Source organism: Chiloscyllium plagiosum, unplaced genomic scaffold (genome assembly GCF_037043375.1).
Source record: "Chiloscyllium plagiosum isolate Xiang-an unplaced genomic scaffold, Cpla_swu_hap1 HiC_scaffold_13, whole genome shotgun sequence".
Taxonomy (NCBI): Eukaryota; Metazoa; Chordata; class Chondrichthyes; order Orectolobiformes; family Hemiscylliidae; genus Chiloscyllium; species Chiloscyllium plagiosum.
The window spans coordinates 27,908,265-27,927,894 of NW_028270151.1; the positions used below are offsets into that span (position 1 = coordinate 27,908,265).

General features: G+C 42.2%; 1 protein-coding gene across 1 annotated transcript in view; it reads left to right on the forward strand.

The window, feature by feature from the left end:
• Nucleotides 1–19,630, forward strand: part of p3h2 (prolyl 3-hydroxylase 2) — a 156,906-nt gene that overhangs the window by 129,913 nt on the left and 7,363 nt on the right. The window contains exons 5-13 of the mRNA XM_043702558.2: nucleotides 105–247; nucleotides 2,327–2,416; nucleotides 9,661–9,713; nucleotides 10,616–10,713; nucleotides 11,174–11,301; nucleotides 11,396–11,491; nucleotides 14,361–14,511; nucleotides 17,053–17,170; nucleotides 17,716–17,791. Of these exons, the coding sequence (XP_043558493.1) occupies nucleotides 105–247; nucleotides 2,327–2,416; nucleotides 9,661–9,713; nucleotides 10,616–10,713; nucleotides 11,174–11,301; nucleotides 11,396–11,491; nucleotides 14,361–14,511; nucleotides 17,053–17,170; nucleotides 17,716–17,791 (953 nt within the window). The remainder of the gene's footprint in view (nucleotides 1–104; nucleotides 248–2,326; nucleotides 2,417–9,660; nucleotides 9,714–10,615; nucleotides 10,714–11,173; nucleotides 11,302–11,395; nucleotides 11,492–14,360; nucleotides 14,512–17,052; nucleotides 17,171–17,715; nucleotides 17,792–19,630) is intronic.

Below are 19,630 nucleotides of genomic sequence, written 5' to 3' on the forward strand. Positions count from 1 at the left end.
CTCTCTCTCTCTCTTCTCTCTCTCTCTTTGCTTCTGCCTGTTTCCCTCTGCCCCTTGTCTCTGTCGTCTCCTCCCCACCCCCTCACCTCACTGTCTCTCTACAGTTGGAAATTATGAGAAGGCTTTGGAAGCCACAAAATCCTACTTACTGATGCGACCAACAGATGAAGACATGCTGGAGAACCTGGAATATTACCAGAGTGTGCTACAGAGTCAAATGGATATGAATCAGATCGCCCCTCGCCAAGTGAGTTATTGCCGGTGGGGACGGCCTGTCCTCAGTCTCTGTTCTCACATGGTCCAGGTCCAGGTTCAGGTCCCTGGAATCAGCTTCCTAAGGCTGAGAGGGCTGCCAGCATTTTTACTGTCATCTATGATCTTTAGCACTTGGATAGTTAAGACTCCATGTCCGAACTAATGCATAGATTCCCTTCTAGAAGATTTGTGTCATCATTCTTGGGATGTGGGCATCACTTAGTATGGACAAAATAATTAGGAGCAGGAATTGACTGCTCAGCTCCTCAAATCTATCCCATTAAGACACCAGCTCATCTCATTACCCAATATGCCCACCTACTGCGGATAACCTTTCACCCCTTGCTAAGCACAAATCTATTTGCCTCTGCCTTCAGAATATTCAAGGACACTGTTAAGAACAGCTTTTCAGAAATAATGTTCCAAACACTCAACAGAAAATAAATTCTCCTCATCTTTGTCTTAAATGGGTAGCCTCTTATTCTGAAATAATGACTTCCAGATTCTCCCACAAGAGGAAACCTCCTTTCCATATCTACCCTGTCAAAGCCCCTCAGGATGATCAATGTTTCAATCAGGTTACCTCCTACTCTTTGAAACTCCAGTGGATATGAGACTGGCCTGTCCAACCTTTCCACATAAGAAAATTCACCCATTCTAGATGTTAGTCCAATAAACTTTCTCTGAACTGTCACATTTACAGCATTTGTTCCTTAAAGTGACCAATAATGTATCTGTCCTCCACCTGTGGTACCATCAATACACTCTACAACTGAAGCAAAACTTCCATATATTTGTATTCCCATTCCCTCTGAGTTAAAAATCACACAACACCTGGTTATAGTCCAACAGGTTTAACTGGAGGCACTAGCTTTCTGAGTGCTGCTCCTTCTTAAGGTGGTTGTGTACACCCCAGTCCAACACCGGCATCTCCAAATCATATTCCCTCTGAATAAAGCATAAAATTTCATTAGCTTTCCTAATTACTTGCTGTACCAGTGTACTAACTGTTTGTGATTCATGAAACAGTGCACCAGCTCTCTCTCTGCACCTCCAACCTCTGGAATCTTGCCCCATTTTGATCATGTACTTTTCATCCTTACTGCCAAAATGGACAATTTCATATTTTCCCACATTGTACACTATTTGCCACACTTTTGTCCACTCACATAACCTCTCGATATATATCTGTAATTTCCTTATTTATTTCCCATTCCTTGTCACCTTGAGGTTTTATCTTCTTGAAGCAAATGATTGTCCCCTGATGTGATCCAGGAAACAGTTCAGAGTAAATTATGTTGGGGTGGATCTGGACGTGCCTAGAGGTCAGCATGGGAGAGCATTCCCTCTCTGAAGGGATGTATTTTGCCAATTTGTCACTTTCATGGTCACTTTTATGTCCACTAGCTTATTGTCTGAGATATTTAGATTTTCATTTATATAAATTAATTGAAAATTTACAAACTCTAAATGAGTGGAATTAAACCAAATTTTAACCCCAAAACCACTTTGATCTCCCTCAGTACACCCACTTAAACCTTGAAGCAAAGTTCAAGAAATGTTGAAAATATACCTGCATTACTCCAGCACCTTTCACTTAGGTCTCTCCCTAAGCAACTACCCATTCACCATGAAGGTATACTCACCATTGGATTGTGGCAATCACTTTTTGCACAGCAGGATCCCAAAGAAATCCTTAATTTTCAAAAATAAATCATATTATTGATGTTGATAGAGGGATATGTATCAGCTGGGGACATTGGGAGACGTCAGCTTGCTTTTCTGATATTATCATTGATCTGCAACTGAGAACAGACAGGACTGGGATACACACTTATCAGAAATACAACACTTCCAACAGTGCAGCACTCCCTCAGTACTGACCCTCTGTCAGTGCAGCACTTTCTTGGTACTGTACTGGTGGAGTCACCTTGGATTATGTATTCAGACCTTTGGAGTAGTGTTGAAGTAAATTGAATACTATAAACAGAAGCAGGTTGATCGCAGGATTGAGAAGGTTGAGAGGTTTTGGAAATATTTCATGTTGTCTCTGTGTTTGTGCTATTTGCAGGATCTGGTTTGGTTCATGGATCGCTATCAGTTGGAGAAGGAGCTTCTTCAGTCAGTCAGCAGTGAGCTGAGATTCGTCTACGTGGATCCAGTATGTGTTTTAGACTTAATCTGATTGGCAGCTGAGGGATTGAGGTAGTCAGTATGTTCACCTCTGACCTTTATCAAATGTCACCTGTAACTGGCACAAATCTTTCTCCTATTTTGCCATTGTCTCAGTCTTCTTCCAGAGTTGGCTGGTTGAGTTGGAATAAGTGATGAGCTGTGAGACTGTGGAAGCGCCAAATATCCAACATACAGATACTGGGCGTCAAAGAAATAACCAACTGAACATCATCTGTTGAGCTCCTAACATGGTTTCTTTACATTTGTTAGAAGGACTACATATCCATTCCCTGGGACCTGCACTCTGCAGACAAAAAATAAAAGTTCAAACCTTACGCCTTTTCGGAGTTGCCTCAATGGAGCTTATGAAACTGAAAAGTTCCCCATTATTTTCTCCATGGCAACACCTTGGCCAATCCAAGTTGACGTGCTAACCAGTCAACACCTTTTCCTCTTGTAGTATAGATTGTTATGGCGATTTGAAATTTGATGTTCTTGCATTAATTCTGCTCCCACAACATGTCTCTCGTGTCAACAATGGTCAAGTTCTGTCCTACCAAGTGACTTTGTTTGTTTGTTAATTGAAATATCCTGATTCTTGACATATTAAGTTAGAGATTTGGAACCGGAATTGGTCGCTTAATTCCTCAAATTTGCTCCACAATTCAATGAAAACATGATCTGATTGTCATATTCATTTTTATTCTCTTATGTATTTGATGGGAACAGCGTGGAGGATGATTTTAATATATATATAATATGTATATAAAACCTTGTGCTGTACCTATCCTGGAAATGTTTGATAGGGACAGTGTAGGGGGAGCTTCCTCATTTCCTCTCCCCCCACCTTATCTCAGTCCCAACCCCTGGATTCAGCACCGCCCTCTTGACTTGCAATCTTCTTCCCGACCTCTCCGCCCCCACCCCCCTCTCCAGTCTATCACCCTCACCCTCACCTCCTTCCACCTATCGTATGCCCAGCGCCCCCCCCCACTCCCCCCCCAATTCCCGCCCCCCCCACCTTTTATCTCAGCCCACTTGGCACACCACCCTCATTCCTGAAGAAGGGCTTATGCTCGAAACGTCGATTCTCCTGCCCCTCGGATGATGCCTGGCCTGCTTGTTTTTCCAGCACCACATTTTTCAACAGTGTAGGGGGAGATTTACTTTGTATCTAGCCCCATGTTGTACCTGCTTTGGGAATGTTTCATGGGAACAGTGACAAGGGATATTTACTTTTTCTCTAACCTTTGTGCTCTACCTGTCCTGGGATGTTTTGGCTCAGTCTTGTATTTGCTATCTTGTGGATGTTGCTGCCATCGTGTGGTGATGGTCTTGAATTGCAGCATTTCACATTCCTGAGTGGACTATTTGCTGACACCAACAATCCATCAATAATTTCCAATTGCACATGCTCAGCCTTGATTGATCTCATTCTGTTCGTTTGCACGTGCAATAAGATTAAAAAACAATTTACAAAATACTAAAAAAAAACTTCACACACTTCTTTTATATTGCTTCATTCAGTTCTTTTCATTTTTGTCTTTGCTTGCTTTTTATCTTTTTTTTGGGAGTCTAAAGCAAGTTTGAATGTTCACCTGATTGACTCAAGCTTGAAGCTGCAGAGTCTGTGCAGGATTTGACGTTCTGGTTAGTTAAGGCTTCTTCTGATATTAGGATTACTTGATGCTATCATATGTCTCCCTCTCTGAGAGACTCAGACGTACCTTGCATTGAACCCAGTCCATTTGAGGTGCAGATAATTGACCAGTGAGATTGCCGCAACCCATCAGTGAGCTCCTGCATCACTATCACTCTGAATACTCTGTCAGGAGAACCTGAGGCAATCCTATGCCAGATGTTCACAGTATATCCCCATCAAGTTATTACAAATACTCAGCACCCACAAACAAAAGTAAAGGTCCTGATAATTTCAAATGAACTGGACTTAGAGTGAATTGTTTGAATGGCATACTACTCTGAACAGTTGTGTCAGGGATTTCTATAGTGGGGATGGCGGTGAAAGAATTGGAATGGGGTCGAGGCAGGGGCTGCCAAGTTCAGTGATTCCTTTTTCCACTTGCATCTCCCCTTCCTCCCTCATACCATTTCCCATTCACTGGTGTGAGAGGTCCGCACTGACAGGGGATGATGACAATATTGGTGACCTGTCCTGACACTGTCGATGGTTTGGGCAGGGGGTCTGCACAGATTCAGATTGGGTAAATGTTGGCCAGTTTAGATGGGGGAGAAAAGTATCTGACTTTAACTAAACAAAGTTGAACTCAAAGTCTATCCGCCCATAGACATAGGAGCAGTTGGCCATTAAGTCCGTTGAGTCTGCTCTCATTCAATGAGATCTTGGCTAATCTGATAATCTTCAAATCCACTTTCCTGCTTTTTCCCCATTATCCTAGATACCCTTACTGATTTAAGATCTATCTCAACTTGAATATACTCTAAAGACCCAGCCTTGACAACCACAATTCACTGCTTTTTAAAAGAAGAAATTCCTCCTGATTTTTGCCTACTCTGAGATGGTGCCCCTGCTTGTAGACTCTCCCTCAAGGGGAGATAACCTTTCAGCGTCGACCCTGTCAAGTCCCATAAGAATTTTGTTCATTTAAAGTCATTGAGTCATAGAGTGAACAGAAACAGGCCCATCGACCCATCATGCCAATGCTAACCAACAAACCTCAAACTATGCTAATCCCATTTACCTGCATTTGATCTTTAGCCTACTATACCTTGAAATTTTAAGTCCTCATTTATTTGCTTCTTAATTATTGTGAGAGTACCTGACTCCAGGCAGTGCATTTCAAATTTCTACCACCCTCTGCATGAAAAAAACCTTTCCACGACCCCCACTAAGTCACTTACTCCTCACCTTAAACTCATGCCCTCTGGTCTTCTTAGACATGTCTGCATGTGGAAAATATTCTCACCATCTACCCTGTCTATACCTTCTCATAATTCTGTAAACCTCAATCAGATCCCCTCCCCGCCATCTCCCCCCCCCCCCTCAGCTCCCTCTGCTCCAGGCAAAACAAACCCAGCTTAACCAATCTATCCTCATAACTGAGACCTTTTATCCCAACATTCTGGTGGATCTCCTCTGTGCTCTTTCCACTGTAATCACATCTTTCTGATAGTGTGGCAAACAGAATTGCACAGCGTATTCCATCTGTGGCCTAACCAATGTTTTATAAAGTTGTAATAAGACTTCCTTGCTCCTATATTCTACACCCAGGCTACTGAAGACAAGGATCCTGTATACCTTCTTTACCACCCTGTCTACTTGTGGTGACACCTTCTGGAATCTATAGACTAGTCTACCAAGAACCCTTTGTTTCCTCAGTACTCCCGAGGCACCTAGCATTCATTGTGTAAATTCCTCCCTTATTAGACTTCCCAAAATGCATCACTGCAGACTGAAAGTCATAGAGTCATACAGCATCGAAACAGACCCTCCAGTCCAACTAGTCCATGCCAACCATGTTCCCAAACCAAACTACTATCACTTGCCTGCGTTTGGTCCATATCCCTCCAAACCTTTCCTGTTCACTTACTTATCCAAATGTCTCTTTAATGTTGTACCTGTAGCTGCATCCACCATTTTCCCTCCGGCAGATCATTCCATACACGAACCACTCTGATGATTAGATTAGATTAGATTACTTACAGTGTGGGTAACTGTAGGCCCAACAAGTCCACACCGCCCCGCCGAAGCGCAACCCACCCACACCCATACATTTACCCCTTACCTAACATTACAGGCAATTTAGCATGGCCAATTCACCTAACCTGCACATCTTTGGACTGTGGGAGGAAACCGGAGCACCCGGAGGAAACCCACGCAGACACGGGGAGAACATGCAAACTCCACACAGTCACTCGCCTGAGGCGGGAATTGATCCCAAGTCTCTGGCGCTGTGAGGCAGCAGTGCTAACCACTGTGCCACCGTGCTGCCCATACAAAAAGAAAATTGTATATTAAAAAAAATTGACCCTCATGTCTCTTTTAAGTCTTTCTGCTCTCATCTTAAAAAATGCCCCCCACTTTTGAACTCCCCACCCTGGGGAAAAGATCCTTGGTATTCATCTTATCTGTGCCCCTCATGATTTTATAAACAGTCACCCCTCAAATTCCTATGCTGTAGCAAAAATATGTCCCCATCTATCTTTATAACTCAAATTTTCTGTTGTTGGCAACATCCTGGTAAATGTTTTTTGAACCTTCTGCAGTTTAATATCCTTCCTTTAGCAGAGCAATAAGACCTATACACAGTACTTCAGAAGGGACGTCACCAATGTCCTGTACAACCTCAACATGACGTCCTAAATCCTATACTCAAAGGTCTGAGCAATGAGGGCAAGTGCCTTCTTAATCACCCTGCCTACATATGATGAAAATTTCAAAGAATTATGTTTCTGAACTTGTGGGAGTCTTGGTTTGACAATACTACCCAGAGCCCAATCATTAATTGTTTAAGTGATCCCCTTGTTTGAATTACCAAAACGCAATTCCTCAAGATTATCCAAATTAAACTCTATCTGCCACTCCTCGGCCCACTGGTTCAATTGATTAACATCCCTTTGTAACATAAGATAACTTCCTTCACTGTCTACTATACAACCAATTCTGGTGTCATCTGCAAACTTACTAACCATGTCTCCTAAATTTTCATCCAAATTGTTTGTTTATATAAATGACAGCAAAAGCAGACCCAGCAGTGATCCCTGTGGAAGACTGCTGGTTGCAGGCCTTCAGTCCAAAAAACAACCCTCTACCCCCACCATCTGTCTCCTAATATAAAGTCAATTTTCTATCTAACTGGCAAGCTCTCCTTGAATCTCATGTGATCTAACTTTACTAATTGGTGTATCATGTGGAACCTTGTCAAAGGCTTTACGAAAGTCCATAAAAACAATGTCTACCACTCTGCCCATATCAATCATTTTGGTTATTTTTTCAAAAAACTCAAAGTTTCTGAGACGTAATTTCCCTTGCACAAAGTCATGCTGATTATCCCTGATCATTCCTTACCTCTTCCAATCTACATAAATCCTGTCTTTAAGAACCCCCTCCAGCAATTTATCCCCACCAATATCAAACTCCCAGGTTTGTAGTGCTCAGGCTTCTCCTGACAGCCTTTCTTAAATAAAGGCACAACATTACTACACTGCAGTCCTCCAGCATCTCACCCATGGTTATATGATATAAGTATCTGTGCTAGAGTCCCTGAAATGTCTTCCCTAACTTCCCATAATGTCCTGGGATACAGTCGATTAGGTCCCAGAGTTTTATCCACTTTTGTTTTCTGAGATCTCCAGTATTTCCTCTTCAGTAGTGTGAAGTGTTTTCAAAACATCGGTATTTATTTCCCTGTGTTTGCTAACCTCCATTTCTTTCTTAACAGTAAAAACTGATATGAAATATTAATTTAGTATTTCTGCTATCTTCTGAGGTTCAATGACCTTGTTGATCGTTCAGGAGCCCTATTCTCTCGCTGGTTGCTCTTTTACTCTTAATGTACTTGTAGAATCTCTCTGGATTATCCTTAACCTTATCAGGATTATATTCCATCTGCTATTGTTTTGCCCAATTTACCAGTTGTCTATATTAGACTGTAGCCTGGGACCATCTTCCCCATGATCAACAACACTACTGACATTTGTGCTATTGAATTAAGGTTTCCTCTCATTCCTAGGCCTCCCCTCATAAGGCAACCCCTCCATACATTGAATCGACTTGGTAAACCTTATCTGAACTTCGTCCAATGGTAGTTTACCTTTCCTTAGATTAAGGATCAAGCTATTTGCAGTATTCCAACTGTGGTCTGACAAATGCTACGTGCAGTTTTAGCAAGGCTTCTTTATCTTTAATACCCCATTCCCTGACATAATGACCAACATTCCATTGCCTGCCCTATTATCTGCTGAAGTTGTATGCTAGCTCTTCAAAATTTCTGCACGAGGATTTCCAAATCCCTGTGTGTTATCCTCACCACTTGCCTTCCCACCTATTTTTGAGTCACCTGGTCTATAGTACATTAATGTTTCTCATCCAATTTTTAATATATATTGTAAATCATTGCAGCTTGTTATGGATAGGCTGGACCCCCTCAAAACATTTTAAGAAGGTAGCCCAGGCCCTAACCTTTTTAAGCAGATGTACAGTGGATATTCCAGGAGTGATGTAGCTCGTCAAACACTCTGCTTTCAACAAAACCACATTTATTTAAGCATTACAGATGAAACACAAACAAAAGAAAACAGAATTTAGAATAACTTAACTGATTTGATAACCCAATCAACACTGTATCACAACTTGATGAAGCTATTGCAATCCCTGCAATATCCCATAAATACACCCCTTGCAAAAGGTAAATTCAAACACAGCTTCTTACACGCAGGAGTTTTTGGAGAGAAAGTCCAGGTAAGGCCTCTGTTGAAACATGGAATGTCTTTTTACTATAGCTGCTTCAGCAGTTTTCTGACTCCCAGCTAAAAAACTAAACCAAACTAGAAAAAACAAATCCCGAACTGGGAGAACTGGCCACTCCCCATCATTGTTTTCAAGTAACATTTCCAGACATATTGGCACTTCTGTCTTTAAGACCCCTCTTGAAGAAAACCAAGGACAACATAACCTTATTAAAGGGGCAGCATTGTTACAGGCTACAACACAGACCTGCCTGTGTGCATTGGCTACAACACAAATTATTGATAGCATTACCCTCTTATGGAGAGGTCTTGCATCCTCTGACACATCACGAGCTTACTACACTCTCTCTGACTGCATTCAGTGGAAGAGAAGCCAGGAAAGTAATTTATCATGTCAGATAAACCGAGATGTGTGTTGTACCTGCCCTAAGAGGCATTAGTGGGGACAGTATGGAGAGAGCTATACTCTGTATTGAACCGCATGCTGTACCTGTCCTGGGAGTGTTTGTTGGAGACAGTGGAGAGAAAGATTTAGTCTGTTTCTAACACCATGCCATTGCGGTTTTGTGAATGATTGATGCTAAAATGTAAATCTTTCCAGTCCCTGCTTATCCTCCTGAGGTGAGGAACAAAATTCTTTTTTGTTTTTCACCTTTTGACCTGTGCAGAAAGCTATACTCTGAAGCTGCAAAACTTACTTTCCTTGGCTATTTTAGACTTCCTGATATTATGCATTAATTTTAGATGTTGAATTTAATTTCTGGATTTTTATTCTGATTTTAGATTAACTGGACTGTCTCTGGAACGAAACATGAAAATCAGGATCATCCTAAGAGGTAGGAGTTATGGGATCATCCCCTCTTGCAGCTTTAGAAAGGTATCACCCAAACTGCTACAGTTTATTGAAGCGACTAAAAATTCCCACCATTACAGATTGTACCATTCCACATTTGTTTGGATTTTTGTTCACTTTTTCCATCTGCATAGATGTATCTTTTGAATCAGTTGGAACCCCATGGCTAGGTAATAAATATGTGTTGCCGTTACACATACAAATGTTGCAATGTTCCTACTCCTGAGCCAGGAGGTCTGGATTCAGGTTCCACCTGATCCAGAAATGTTTAATAACGCCTTCATTACTTCTTACCAGCACAGTGTCCTGTTCTCATGAGCTTCTAGGCCAGCATCAACTCCAGTTTTAAATTCTCGTCCTCATATTTGACTCCCTCCACCGTCTCTCCCACCTCCGTATCTCTGTGACCTCGTACAACCCTCCAAGATCTCTGCGCTTTTCCAACACTAGCCTTTTGAGAATTCCCTGTTTTCCATCACACTGCTGTTGGTATCTGTGCCCTCTACACCCTGTGGTTGTAAACTCTGGAACTCCCTCCCTAAACCTCTCCACCTTTCTCCCTTCCTCTTGGACACTCTTCTACCTTGACCCCTACCCCAGCCACACTTTCTGTGGGTTGAGGTCATATTTTCTCTGATTACCATCCTGTGAAGCATGCTGGGACATTGGTACATGTTAAAAATACCCTTGAAATACCAGTTGATCCTAACAGAAAGTATCTGTTTCCTAGACAACCGGGCCTCAGGCTGAGGATTTTGTTATCGGTTTAAAGATGGAGGGGTGTAACTCCTTACTGGGTGAGATGGAGTTTGAGATGAGGTGCTGCCTCAATTGATGGACAGAGGATGATGGGATTATAATTCTAACCTGTCTTTCCACCAACAGACGGTTGCCAGGTGAAGAAGAAAGTTTGAAGGAACCAGAAATGCCAACGAGCCAGAAGAGAAAAGTTGAGAGAAAGGTTCCACAACAGAGACAAGAAGGTAAAAGAATAAATCCAGATGACTGACTGACTGTGGCTGAGAGAGAATGGATCAGACACTGACCAGGAATCCCTTCCCAGACACGACTCCATTTCATTGACCGCCTTTGGAAATTGAGAAGTTCCTCTCCTCTTCATGGAGTAACTCTCTAAACAGCATCCACATCCATCCCCTCCTCTCCATATCCCTCAATCCCATCCACATCGCCTCCTCTCCATATCCCTCAATCCAATCCACATCCATCGCCTCTTCTCAACGCCTCTCGATCTCAATTCCTGAAGAAGGGCTCATGCCCGAAACGTTGATTCTCCTGCCTGATCTGCTGCGCTTTTCCAGCAACACATTTTCAGCAGCCTCTCGATCTCACTCCTCTCTATCCCACCTAACCAGCTCCCAGTGACTGATGGCTGCTGGGTGTTTTGAGGCACCTGGTTTCACTGAGCTCTATGTCTCCTTTCAGGTGGACCCCTCCTCTATGACCGGGTGAAACTTGTCTATGATTCGCAGCAAATGAATGGGAGCCAGCGAGTGCTCCTTGACGATGTGATCACTGCACAGGAATGCCATGAGCTTTTCCACTTGGCTAGTGTGAGTGTCCCTGAGGTTTTGTTGGTGTTGCTGATGTGTCTATCCCACCTGGAACCTTTCTTTCCTCCTAATCAGGTTGTCCATATTTTCACAGTCCATCACGCTGGCAGGAGATGGTTACAGAGGCAAGATGTCGCCACACACACCTAATGAGCGCTTTGAAGGAGCAACTGTCTATAAGGCCCTGGTGGTGAGCAAATATTCTGGAATTCAGGTTTTTACAACAACACCCTTCAAGCCCACAACTGCTACTCTCGGGAAAGACTAGGGCAGCAGATACATGGGAGTGCCACCACCTACAAGTTGCCCTCCAAGCCATGCACCATCCTAACTTGGAAATATATCACCATTCTTTAACTTAACTTGAACAATTGGCAGAGGGTAGTTAGAAATACTAAGGTGCGACATTAACTAAATGCATAAGATCATAACACAGGATCAGAATTAGGCCTGTTGAGTTTTTTTTCCATCGTTTAGTCATGGCTGATTCTTCTGCCTTCTCCCCTTAACCCTTGATCCGGTTATTATTCGAGAACCTATCTATCTCTGTCTTTAGTAAATACAGTGATCTGGCCTCCTCAGCATTCTGCAGCAATGAGTTCCAAAGATTCACCACCCTCTGGCTGAAGAAATTCCTCCTCATCTCGGTTCTAAAGGGTCGTCTCTTCGCTCTGAGGCTGTGCCTTCATGTCCAAGTCTCTCCTACTGGTGGAAACATCTTTTCCACATCCAATCTATCCAGGCCTTTCAGTATTCTGTAGGTTTCAATCCGATTTTCCCCCGTCATCCTCATACAGACTCAGTCCTCAACCGCTCCTCATATGACAAGCCTTTTACCTCCAGGATCAGTCTTTTAAACCTCCTCTGGAACCCTTCCATCATCAGATATGGGGCCCAAAATTGCTCACAATATTCCAAATGTGGTCTGACCAGAGCGTTATACAGCCTCACCTGAATCCATCTCACATATATTCTAGCCCTCTTGAAATGAATGCCAAAATTGTGTTTGCCTTCCTAACTGCCAACTGAACCTGAATGTTAACCTTAAGAGAATCCTGAACTAGGACTCCCAACTCCCTTTTCTGCTTCAGATTTTCAAAGCCTCTCCTCATTTAGAAAATATGCCACTTCCCACCAAAATACATAACCTCACACTTTCCCACATTGTGTTAAATCTGCAACTTCTTTGCCCACTCTCCAAGTCTCCAAGCCTGTCTAAGTCTGTCTGTAACCTCATCGGTTGCTCAATATTATGTATCTGTGTCCCTTAAAACCCAAACACACGCACACTTATTCACCGTTTAAAATAGACTAAAGACCAATAGTTTAACATGTATACTATGGTTGAAAAAAGAATATTGACAGGGTAAGCAACATTCTGAAGATTACAAGTCCAGATTTGAAGCCTGGGTTAAATTGTTGCTGTTTTTTGATGTTTATCACTGGAGACATATTGTTTTTTGTTGGGTGATATTCATACTTTAATTAAACCAATTGATTGAGTGGACCTTGGTCTTGTAAGAATTCTTTCTTCTAAGTTTTTCCTCCATATGGAGGGAGAGTAGGAGAGATTGATGCTTTTTGGTTGCAGGCTCTGGATGTTTCTCTCTCCTAACAGTTCTAGCATTAAATGCACTGCAAATTGACCAATCGTAGCGTTGTTGTCAGGCAGAATTTCCTGAACTCATTTGATTCTTTGTGCCACTCAGTATTTAATGCCACCTCTTAGGGTTTCAAGAAATAAAAGTGTATTGCATGGATCAACAGGAGTACACTGGGGAGTGTCCCAGACACAACCATCTTCAGCTGCTTCATCCATAAGGTCAGAAGTGGGAGTCCAAGTTCAGGATAGCACAATGTTCAGCCCCATTCATGACTCCTCAGATTCTGAAGCAGTCCATGTCCACATGCAGTAAGACCTGGACAATATCTAGCTTTGGGCAGATAAATGTCAAATAACATTTGTGCCACACAAGTGCCAGGCAATGCCCATCTCCAGCAAGAGAGAATCTAGCCATTGTCCCTTGGCATTCAATGGCATCGCCACCACTGAATCTCCCACCACATTGTGGGGGTTACAGTTGACCAGAAACTGAACTCTTACAGCCATAAAAGTATTGTGGCTACAATAGCAGGTCAGAGGCTAGGAGTGTTGCAGTCAGTAACTCAGCTCCTGACTCCCAAAAGCCTGACCATGAACTACAAAGCAGAAATTAGTAGTGTGATGGAATACTCCCCACTTGCCTGGATGAGTGCAGTTCCAACAACACTCAAGAAACTTGACACCATCCAGAACACAACAGCCCGCTTGATGGGCACCACACCCACGACCATTCATTCCTTCTACAACTGATGCCCAGTAGCAGCAGTGTGTACCTTCGACAAGGTGCACTGCAGAAATTCACCAAAGTTCCTCAGCAACACCTTCCAAACCATGACCACTTGCATCAAGAAGGACAAGGGCAGCAGATACATGGGAACACCACCACCTCCAAGTTCCCTCCAAGCCACTCATCATCCTGACTTGGAAACATATTGCCATTCCTTCACTGTCACTAGGTCAAAATCCTGGCAATCTCTCCCCACAGGCATTGTGGCTCAAGCTACATCACATGGATTGCAGCAGTTCAAGAAGGCAGCTCTCTACCACCTTCTCAAGGGCAACTAGGACAGGCAATAAATCTGGCCCAGCCAATGATGCCCACATCCCACAAATAAGTAGTAATTTAAAAAAACGATAGCACATGATTTTCAAGTTGTAAAACTCTCCTGGGATTTTTTTTGCAGTAATCCAATCTCCTGTTCAGGTTATAGCCACATATTTAAAAACAAAATAATTTTGTTTCTTACTGCACTCCCCGATCCTACACCAGTTTCCAGATGAGCCTGTTTCTCTGCCTGACTGAGGTTATTTGTAGACCAATTCTTGTTTGAGGCAAGGGAGGAAGAGATTAGAATGTTTGCTCATGCATGTTGGATAGAATGTTTCAAATATAAAAGTCAGTGTTCCCCTTGTACCTAATCCTTTTAACTTTGATAATTCCATTCCTCTTTTTCAGTATGGCTATGAAGGTCGGATTCCATTGCACAGAGCCAGGTTATTCTATGATGTTAGTGAAAAGGCTAGGAAGATCATTCAATCCTATTTCATGTTGAACTCCACACTATACTTCTCATACACTCACCTGGTTTGCAGAACAGCTATCGAAGGTGAGGGTCCTTTCCGTAGACAGTGAATGATGATGGACCATGTCTTTGAAGAATGAGTGCAGACTTTTGCAACAAAGTAATTGTCTAAGATGAAGTTTTGTTGCGGGAACCCAGAGCGGGAAACTGTGACTGTTGGTGAGGTTGATGTATCGATTGAGTGGAAATGAGGGTACCTGGGATTATTCTCTCGAGACCAAAGAAAGTTAAGGCAGATATTGAGCGAAAAAGATTTAAAATCTCAAGGGGTTCTGATAAAGTAAATACAGAGAAAGTGTTTCCAATGGAAGGAGGGAAGGTGAATGGAGGGACACAGATAAAAGAGAATCTGCAAAAGAACCACAGGGATGGATGAGAACTTTGACTGTATAAAAAAATGTATTTTTGATTTATTCATTTATGAAAGTGGTAAGACCAGATAGGGATGACTGTTCCCTATTGAGGTTTTACAATTGGTACAGTGATTACAAGCTCACAATTAGGCTAGTTCTTTATTCTACTTATTAAAAATCTATCATGGTGGGATTCAAATCCACATTCCAAGAACAATGGCCTGAGGTTCTGGATGAGCAATCCCAGTGATATTACCACTCTGCCACCACCACACCCAATGGTACAATGGTTTCAATACACTGCCTGAACAGCTGGTGAGTATAGATACAATAGGAACTTCCAAAGATTCATCACAGGTTTAACTGGCTGAATGACCTTGTATGACGTATTGCTCTTTGTATTGTCAGATGCAGAGCATTTGCAGCTAACCTCCCATACTTCCAGCACCTAGAAACCCCCCTCCCCCCGAGGCTAGCTACAACTAAAGTACTTGACAATTTCCCAGGAGAAACCAGCTCTGTTCTGTAAACTGTCTGTGACTCTTCACTGCCTGTTGCAACCACTGGATTCTCACTATTTGAAATGCAGCTGGAAAGTCACCAGATCTGTTGTGAAATTGTGCATTGTGAAATCTACACTGTGTCAGAGTGGATTAGTCAGTAGCATTTCTTAAGAAGCACACCACAAAAAATGGCTCAGCAGGAGGAAACCTGGTGATTGTTGACAGCAGTTGTAGTGGCTGTAGCTTTTTGTCTTGTGCAGATTAGGACAGTTTGCAAGCATTCCAAATTTCAAATAATCACAACAATTTATACTAGAGGAGAAAGGGTTTTTTCAGTGATTGATAATCTAGTCTATCCCTATTGCTTGCTCCATGACAACCCCATGATTAAGCAGAGTTGACTTGCCAATGAATCAACACCTTTAAAAGGTATGTGAATGATTTGAATTTTGGCATACTTGCATTTTTCCTGATCAGTGTGAGGCAGAAAGCTTCAGCAAAATTTTGTCTCTCTTCAGCAACAACACAAGACTTCATGAAGGTTGGTCAAAGTGCAATACAGATTGAACAGGATCATCCCAGGTTTTAAAGGGTTCTGTCATGAGGACAGATTCATGAATTAGGCTGGGCTTTTTATGAAGTTAGAAAATGAATAGATTATCTAAAAACAACAGAGAAGCAGCAGGTTAAACCAGCATGTGTTTGAGAGTTTTTGGATCGAGCGATGCAATTAATTGCAGTGCTCCAGCTTGCTCCTCCCCATGTTCCCTTCAAATGTTTATCCAAATCATAACAAAATGCTGTAAGAGAGAATCTGTTTCCTTGTGTTCTATCTTGTTTGGTAGTGAATACTGTTCCATCAGTGTCCCTCTGGTTACTGAGACCGTGCAACAGCAAACTTTGGCTCCTTACAAAATCACAAACTTCAGTCTCAGAACATAATCATCACCCTCTTCCCTGAAGCCATTGTCTCCATTTTCCTCTGCACCCTCTCCAAGGTCTTGAGGTGGCTTTGAAAGTGTGTGGCCCAGAATTGGTTACAATCTGAGGCTTTACTAGAGTTTTACTGCTGAGTGAGGTTTTTATAACGGTCACCGGGCTGGGAAAGCAGATCAATGTTCCTGTGTCAATTTTCTCACATGTTGCTATTTCTAATAGTTTGATACCCCAGGAAAAGAACAGGCAGAAACACAGTCTTCCCACATGTTGGAATGTCTGCTTATTTGTCCACTCCAGCTCTCTGAACTTCCTGAACACTACTGTCTTTAAGGTATACTTACATACAAATTGAGATCAGGAGTAGGACACTTGGCTCCTTGAGCCTGCTCGGCCCTTCGCTATGATCATGAATGATCTGTTTGTGCACCCACGGTCCCTTCTGCATGTCCTTGCATACCATTGCTGTTGTTTGCCTGATCATTGAACTGGAAAAATGCCATGAAATGAATGAAATTGGAGCTTTTCAAATCTGATGAGTTGTGAGAAGGGAGTGTGCGTACATGATCAGATTATTTATGATCCTAGCGAAGGGCCGAGCAGGCTCAAGGAGCCAAGTGTCCAACTCCTGATCTCAATTTGTATGTATGTTTATATTTGTATGTGCCAGTTAAAGAGAGTTGTGTTCAGGCAGTTCAGACAACTGGAGTGGACAAATACTGGATTTCACTCTAAGATGTGCAGTGGGCTGACATTTTGAACATACCTTCCAGGCCAACAAGACAATCGTAATGATCTGAGCCACCCAATCCATGCCGATAACTGCCTCCTTGATCCAGATGCCAATGAGTGCTGGAAGGAACCACCAGCTTACACTTACAGGGACTACAGGTAATGGGGTGTACTATCAACTGTGTGCATATAGGGGTCAATGGTAATGGGGTGTACCATCATCTGCATGCATATAAGGGTCAACAGTAATTGGGCATATTCTCACCTGTGTGTAAGTGTGGATTACAGGAAGTGCTGCTGAATGTGTCATCCTGAGATAACCAAAAGAACTGCAGATGCTGGAAGTCCGAAATGAAACCTAAATTGCTGGAAAAGCATAGCAGGTCTAGCAGCATCTGTGAAGAGAAATCAGAGTTAACATTTCGGGTCTGATGACCCTTCTATTTTTGTTTCTGATATACAGCATCCACATTGCTTTTGGTTTTATCTAATGAGGTGAAGGTGGCCAATGAATGATGTGAAATGAGATTTTATTCCATATTTATGAATAAATTTAAATTCATTGGCTTCTACAGTGGGATTTCGACTCCTGTCACTGGTATTGGAACCATCTCTCTCTCCCCTCCTGGCTATATGGTCTATTTACATTTAATTGCATATGTTCCCTCTCCCTCAGTGACCTGTCTATATTCCTTTGTCTCCAGTGCCATCTTGTACCTAAATGGGGATTTTGAAGGTGGAGAATTTATCTTTACCGAAATTGATGCAAAAACCATCACGGTGAGTATGATGTATGTGACCTTGAGTAATGAGCAGTACTTATTGTTCATTTGTACCTTCTGAAGGATGAGTAATCCTGCTGGGTATCTGAGCACTTCCTCATTCAGGTCTGCACCAGTGGATTCTGAACATAGAATTATACCGCAGTGATGCGCCTTAACGTTGCTACAACTCTTCAGCTATTCCTGATTTGGAAGGAAATGCTGATTGAGTCAACAGACCTTTTGTCCCCAGATACTTTTAATTCACTCCCAGTTCACAGTGCAGTGAGCATCAATTGTGCTGATCATGAAGGGTTTCCAACTGAAGTAAGTTTTGAATTGACTTGAACTGAAGTGGCCATGAGTGCAATTGGGGAATGCATTGACAAGCTCATTGAAGTATGATCAAAATAATACTATTTCCTGACAAAGGAACAATGGCCAATAGCCTCCAAACTCCAGAAAATAAAATGATCAAGTAGAGTCAGCATGGATCTAATATATTAGGATATTAAGAAGGTAGTTGGTAAAATACCACACATCAAGCTACTTCTATAATAAGAAAGTTATGTTGGAGGTGGTATATTAGCACGGATAGAGGATTGGCTAACTAATAGAAAACAGAGGGTTGGGATGAGAGGGTCATTTTCAGGATGGTCCCCTGTAACTAGTGAAGTGCCACAGGGGTCAATGGTCAGGCCACAATCATTTTCAATATGTGTTAATGACTTGGATGAGAAAGTGAATGTACTGTAGCCAAGTTTGTGCATGACATTAAAAATAGGTGGGAATACAAATTGTGAGGATAGCACAGTGGGTTAAGTGAGTGAGTGCAGTCTTGGCGAATGTAATATAATGTGGGAAAATGAGGTTATGCACTTTGGCAGGAACAATAGAAGAGCTGACAATTATTTAAATGGAGAAATACCGCAGAAAGCCACACTAGAGGAATTTGGGAGTCTTTGACCATAAGTCACAAAGCTAGGATCAAGTTCATGAGGTAAGAGGGAAAGCAAATAGAATATTCACTTCAAAGAGAATAAAGTATAAAATTAGGGAAGTTCTGCTGAAACTATACAGGACTCTTACTTAGAACATACAAATACATTTGAGCCCCTTTTCTAATGGGGATATACTGGCATTGGAGGCAGTCCAGAGAAGGTTCATTCGTCTGATGCATAGTACGGAGGGACTGTCTTATAAGGACAAGTCGAATGGATTGGGCCTATACTCATTATAACTTAGAAGAATAACAGGTGACCTCATTGAGACATACAAGATTCCTGGGAACTTGACAGGGTAGATATGGAAAGATTATTTTGCCCTTTTGGGAGAGTCTAAGAGCAGAGGCACAATCTCAAATTAAGGGGTCATACATTTGTGTCAGAGAGAAACGGAGGAATTTCTTCTCTCTGGGAGTAATCTATAGAATTCTTTACTGTAGAGGGCTGTTGAGATGAGTTAATTAAATATATTCAGTGCTGATATAGACAGATACTTAATCAGTAGAGGAATTCAGAGTAATGGAAAAAGAGAAGGAAAATGGAGTTGAAGATGATCAAATCAGATGTGATTTCATTGAGCACAGTTGATGGGCTGAATGGTCTGGTTCTGTTCCTGTATGTTATTAGCTTATGTCATATCATTGTAGAAGAGAACTATGAGACTGGACATTATTAATGGAGAAGGGTGTGGCCTGGACTGGAAGGTACTTGATGCCTTAACACTGGAGTTACTCGGAACTAGAGGAAAATGTCTCTGCTGGTTGGAATCCTTGTGTAACTTTAATCCTGAGATAGATAGATTCTTTATCAGGAGAGGAATCCAGCTTTACAGGGAAAGGGCAGGAAAGTGGAGA